The 6,390-nt window shown below is 37.3% G+C and overlaps 1 protein-coding gene across 2 annotated transcripts in view; it reads left to right on the top strand.

The window, feature by feature from the left end:
• The first annotated feature begins 2,405 nt into the window (after positions 1-2,405).
• Positions 2,406-6,390, top strand: part of PABPC1 (poly(A) binding protein, cytoplasmic 1) — a 10,440-nt gene continuing 6,455 nt past the window's right edge. For both annotated transcript variants that reach the window (XM_010012689.1, XM_010012690.1), the window contains exons 1-4: positions 2,406-2,594; positions 2,698-2,813; positions 4,551-4,690; positions 5,853-5,947. In XM_010012689.1, the coding sequence (XP_010010991.1) occupies positions 2,421-2,594; positions 2,698-2,813; positions 4,551-4,690; positions 5,853-5,947 (525 nt within the window). In that variant the 5' untranslated portion in view covers positions 2,406-2,420. The remainder of the gene's footprint in view (positions 2,595-2,697; positions 2,814-4,550; positions 4,691-5,852; positions 5,948-6,390) is intronic.

Genomic DNA, 6,390 nt, shown 5'->3' with positions numbered 1-6,390 from the left:
AGTTTAGCATTAAGTGTATATTCCCTGTGATTTTTGAAATTTAGTGGACTGTCCGGTTGCTCGCAACTAAAAAGGGAACTGGTGACTCATTCAGTAAAAGCTCCAGCAGAATCAGCAGAAGTACAGCATAGGGTAGGCGTGTCCACTCAGTAACAAGTTAACTGCTGAATGGAGTTGCCTCCTGAAACCAGTGCTCAGCCTTTCCTGGCTGAACTGCTATGAAAGTAAGCCAGTTCTACTAGTTGTGAATTTTAATGAGACTGGCTCCTACCTGTTGGCAGATGTATTCCAGTAATGCTTTAAAATCTAATGTGGAATGACAGTGTCATGTTGGTTAAGCAGAAATCTTTAAACTTGTACTTCTGCTCCACAGAAGAGGTAAGGAGAGCTGTTAAGAGTTTCCATGCTGTCCTTGTCTTTGTGGAGGAATTGCACTGGTCTAAATGCACACTCACTACTAGTTGAGAGTGGCAATGCTTGTGAAGGCTGGGATGGACCTGCTTTGAGTCAGATGTTTGGGAAATGTGTCCAGGGAACACACATTTTTGGGGAGTATCAGGATTATTCTAGAAGCAATTAGTATGAATTAGAAAAGCCTCTTTTCTAGTAAAGGAAGCCCTGTAACTGCTTCTGGAAATAATGAACTGTTTGTTGCTGGCATTTTTATAGGTGCCGGCAGTAATAATTCTAATGACTTCCAGGGCAATACCACTGTGTTCAATGTTTCTACTGTGGCCAGCCTGATTATCCACAGTTCTTACTTTTTTGGCCATCTTTTTGTTTGGGTTTTCTTTCCCCCATTTGTAATGTAAAGTCTTCCAATGCTTTTTGTTTGTCATTATCAGTAAGTAAGTTGTCATTTCCCTCCTGCTTGATTTATGTTAAAGTTTGTGAAAGCTTTGTTAACTTACTTGAAAGAGTGGCAATGCTTACATTTTTTTGTGGCTTCAACTTAAATCAGTTGTTGACTTGCTATTGATGTGTGAATATGGTAATAGTCTCAACAGATATTTTTTTTCCCCACAAACAAATGTTAGATGTTTGTTTTGTTAATTTCTACAGGTGTCTTTCAGAGAATGAGCTTCAAATTCACTTGTAATCTGAAAACGTGGCAGGAAAGGATGTAAAGTGGGATGTGCCACCTGGACCAGAGGCTGATGGCAGATCTTGTTTGGCCATGACATCCGACAAAGTAGCTAAAGATAAAAGCAGCACTTAAAGAGCAAAAAGATAAAATAGGGGTTTCCACAATGTGATTGTCACCTGGTCTTTCTAAGAAAAGCAATTAATGATACGGTTTTTAAACTAATACTAAACTGATTTCAGTCTTGTTAACATCACATTGCTCTGCTATATGCAAATTGCAGTGAAGTGACTTAGGTGTGACTTCAGGTATTTATTGGGACTTTTTCAGTGTTCTTCCAGATATAGGGGAAGAATGATGAAAAGGAGTTAACGTAGGAGATCATTGCTTAATAGCTTGTTGACGTAAAACCTTACAGGCATGCCTTGCTGCTTTGAAGGGGCATATGAAAGCAGAACAACTCTTCATACTTCCTATCTAAATACACTAAGATCTTAAATTCAGGATTTGAAAAGTTAGTTATGGAGTTCTACTGTAAAAACTGCTTAGTAAGAGTAACAAAACCTGGTTTACAGTTTTGCTGTTTTAATGCTTGCTCCTTCACTGAGCTTGTATGTATTTCATCATAGCTTTTAACATACATATTATTTCAGATTTTTGAAATTGAGCATGAGTTTTAAAGCTCTTTGAACTGTCCCTTGCCCAGAAGTCCATCACAGATGTTTTTTTTGTCACTAAGGAAGGAGTTATGTCGTACGGCTGCCTGAACCAGGCTTGAACACTGCCTAGCAAAGATATTTTGTCAGTTTAGGGTTATTGGTGATTTAGGAGTTCTTATATTAATGTTTGCAAAAGGCCTCACGTAGGCGCCAGCCATACTCCTAAAAGCATTGGTTATTGATATGATAACACGTCTGTGTGGTGTATGAGTGGCCAGCTGTTTTCCAGAGATAAATGTTTAAACTTCTTATGGAACAGGTCGTCATTGCCATCACTCAGTACATTTTCTCCTGTCACCATACTGTCTTTTAATAGTTGAGTCTGATCCTTTGGGCTTATTGGGATTTCTACTGCTTGTTTAGCTGACGTGTACTCCTTCCTGTCCTGAGAGCAGCTTTTGCTGAGGAGTTTTTCCCAGTTTTTATTTGCTTAAGACGATGGGGCATAGTTACATTGGAGGGTTTGGGTTTGCATCTCGATGGTGGTGCTTGACTTAAAATAGTAAAAGATTTATGAAGAATTGTATTTCAAATGGTATTTTTGTGCTCATTAAGATAACTTGAGTGTTTCCTACTAATTCCATGATGTTTTTCCAGCTGAACGAGCTTTGGATACCATGAACTTTGATGTCATTAAAGGCAAACCAGTGCGCATCATGTGGTCTCAGCGTGATCCATCTCTACGCAAAAGTGGTGTAGGAAACATCTTCATCAAAAACTTGGACAAATCAATTGATAACAAAGCTTTGTATGACACATTTTCTGCTTTTGGAAACATCCTGTCTTGTAAGGTGAGTGGAAAATTATTGCTGTGTTTAATGGTTTCACTCAAAAAACCTCAAGTTTATGCTGGAAACTTTCCATGGATATTACAACAGGTTTTCTCTTTGATAGGTGGTATGTGACGAAAATGGATCCAAGGGTTATGGATTTGTACATTTTGAGACACAAGAAGCTGCAGAAAGAGCTATTGAAAAAATGAATGGTATGCTGCTTAATGACCGCAAAGTGTAAGTACATACATACATAGCTGGGGATCAACAGACTGAAATTCACTTTACAGCAGATAAATACTTAAAGCTCACCTAGAAAAGACAGGCTGTTCTGAAAATCTCTAATTTTGAAGAAAATTTAGAATTGTAGTGCTAGGAATACTATGAATTGTATCACCTGTCTATTCTAAAGGCAGACTAAAAAAATTGTTTGTCAAGCCAATGCTGTAATGAGGATTTGGAAACTTCTCTGGTTTTCTGATCTTACTGGTCTGAGATAAAATACAATCCATTGGGTATTATGAATAATGCTTCCTTTATAAGAGTTGTGAAATAGATACAAGATCCGTTTTTTGGATTAAATTTAAAGCTCTAGAGTTATTTAGTCCTGGATAGTGGTTGGATTACACTAATGTATTTATATGAATGTCTGTTCATAGGCATATCTAGGGAATAGGAGTAGAAAATAAACCTTACAGAAACACAATGTTTTAAACATTATCACTGTTCTATACTGAGGGGGAAGGTATTTGCTACTTGGTTAGTGATACCTAGGCTTGCGGGTAGGGGGACGAGTGTGCCTCACAGCTATGCCTAAGGGATCATTCTGGTATTTGGTATAGTAGCAAAATAGCTCTGGAAATACTTGGGAGGGTTTGGAAAAAGGCTAACAGAAATCAGCATCAGCTTACCATCATGGATTACTTCTGCATGTAGAGACGGATAGATCAAGCCATATACAGGGAGAATATAGAGTTTTTCCTGTTTGTTCTGTGCTTGACTGGCATACTGTGGATGGTTTTATTCAAATTCTATCTTTAAATAGAATTTAAACCTTTTTAAATCAGTAAAAAAAAGTCAGCATGTAGTTGTAAAAGCACATGATTTATGTAAACTTTGGTAAATTGCATCACGAGAACTAATTTTGCTTTGAATTTCTATTCAGGCTAGGCTTTTAAAAGTGAAAGTATTTCGCTATCAAAATCAGCTGCACCGCATTGCACTGTCATTCTTGCCATCCTTGGTTACTGTAAATGGGGCAAAGTTGTCAAAGTTTAAGAAAATGTTGAGTTACTGTGTGCTATTTCATTGGATTTGTCAGATTTGGAACTGTAAAGTTGGACAATACAAGAAAATTTGAGCAGAAGGCTACTACAGTCAGGAATCAAGTGTTAGCTGTGTAATGTCTGTGCTGGAGCAGTTCCTTGGGTTGCAGAGTATTGAGTTCACCTTCTGGCTTTCTCTGTATAAACTGACCTTTGGTGTTTGCAGCCAGTTTGCTATTTACCTGTGCCTATTTACAAAAAACAAAACAGCCCCCAAACAAACAAAAATCTTGTTTTGATAGAGGCTGGAAATACCCTTTGCTTAAAAACTGGTGGATCAAAGAATGGCAACTACTTTAAGGCTGACAAGTTTTTAGTATGTCAGAGGGATTATGCTGATATCTAGAATTTCTGTTTAGACACTTTAGCCACCCATTGTCCAGCTCCTGTTATCAAAAGCTGTTTTGTAAGAGTAAACAATTTTGCCAATGGCTTGGAAGCATTTTTATGCTAATAACTGCCATATGCAACTGATGGTGATACTGGTTTTCTGATGAAGTTTTATCGTAAATATTTTATCTAAAGAATTTCATGCCAATAATGAACAATGAGACCTATTAAGATTAAAATATTGATGTCAGAGGATTGAAGTAAATTTCTGAACCTTGACAGACATGCTTTAATCTACACTATTCTCTTCTGTAACCAGATTTGTTGGAAGGTTTAAATCACGCAAGGAACGTGAGGCAGAGCTTGGAGCCAGAGCAAAGGAATTCACCAATGTTTACATCAAGAATTTTGGAGAAGACATGGACGATGAGAGACTTAAGGAACTCTTTGGCAAGTTTGGTAATGTCTTAAACTTTATATAAACACGAGTGAACTTCAGCTTCTATTTTATCCATACGGTGCTTTATAATAAAGGAATCAGCTGGCCGTTGGTACTTAATTCCAATTTCAAAGGGCAGTAATAGCCACTGCAGAATTTTAAACATGCAGAATAGCATGTATAATCCTGCCATCAGAATTGTGCCCAATAATCTGAAATAAGTTTGCTATTGCTTTTGTTGACCTGCAGACTTACTTTTACTCAGAGTATCTCTGCTTTTGTTAATTGCTTTGTGGTGGTTATCCTAATATGAAATTGTAAGGAACTTTTCCATTGCAAGCTATTTGGTTCTGTCTTGATCCTCAGTTCTGCGTAGGGCAAAATTATGGCAGGCATATGATCATGATCTAGTAACGTGTATGATGTGTCACCACCAAAACAGGAAATGGCAAACTCCTTAATTCAGTTCCAAATTCTTATACTGGTTTATAGGGTACATTGATTTTCAGCCTCAGCTTTTTTTTTTTTAATTTTCATATTTTCTTTCTCCCATGCTTTTGCTGTTCTCCAGTGGATATCAAGTAAAGCAAGGGAAAGCCTTTATATGAGATGTTCTATAGCAGCCCTAAGCAGCATTTACAGGAAATTCCTTTCCACTATTGAAGTGTCTGTGCTTGAAGTGGTAGTAAATTTAGCTGCTAATGCCTGTCACAATTTAGTCTGTGAAATGCAATTTTTCAACAATTTGGAATTGCTGAACTGGAATAGTGTTTCACCAGAATAAATGGGGAAGCACATACCTGGCAGAAAGGCCTCTTCTTCAGCTTTCAGTATCTGTTTCAGAGGATTGGAAGCACTAATGCTTTTTAAATGTTGTAATTTTTAATGACAACCAACTTCATGTAGAGGTAAAATTCCTACCCCATTTTGGTTTAAAACACAGTAGGAAAGAAATTCAGGGTGGCAGACTTCACTCACCATGGCTGAAGTGCAGCGTCAGGCAAATTAGGAATTTTATATTGATGGGTGCTGTTTGCTAAATGCTATTTACTTGCTAAATGCTATTTACTTTGTAATACAAGTGAAATAAAGTAAATATTAAAAGACTTCTAAGCAGGATGTTCAAAAGGTGAGGAGAATACACTCTGTATGCAGAGCACAAGTATTTAATTCTCTTTTCAGGTCCTGCCCTAAGTGTGAAAGTTATGACCGATGAGAGTGGAAAATCCAAAGGCTTCGGCTTCGTTAGTTTTGAAAGACATGAAGATGCCCAAAAAGTAAGCTTTTGGACTTCATTTTAGGAATTCTTTACCCGAGACCCAAATAATATGTTTTGTTGAGTGATCTGTAATCCTGTGAATTCATTAAGGGTTTTTAATTGGTCAAGGACATTGCAGAAACAGGTGTCTGCTTCCTAAATAAATTAGCATAATTTCTGTCATTTAGAATGCTCTCTTATGAGCAGATGTCAGTTGATTTGAGGAGCCTATTAAGTCAAAATACCCTGTGAGACAGCTGGAACTAGCGTAGAAATGGGGAATCTTGAATAATTTAATAAGGTGTTGTAGTGGTGCTTAAAGGTCTTGGTAGGATTTGCACTGGGCAACATATAAGCATAATAAATAATTACATCTCTGCAAAACCCAGATGAATCATTGGATCCAGTTTGGTTGCACAAAACATTTGTGTAAGGCAGAAAGGATTGTGTTTTCAAACTTCA

This window comes from Nestor notabilis, unplaced genomic scaffold (genome assembly GCF_000696875.1).
Source record: "Nestor notabilis isolate BGI_N333 unplaced genomic scaffold, ASM69687v1 scaffold23834, whole genome shotgun sequence".
In the NCBI taxonomy this organism is placed as follows: Eukaryota; Metazoa; Chordata; class Aves; order Psittaciformes; family Psittacidae; genus Nestor; species Nestor notabilis.
Note: the sequence above shows the minus strand (reverse complement) of the source record. Positions and strands in the feature narration are given on the sequence as shown.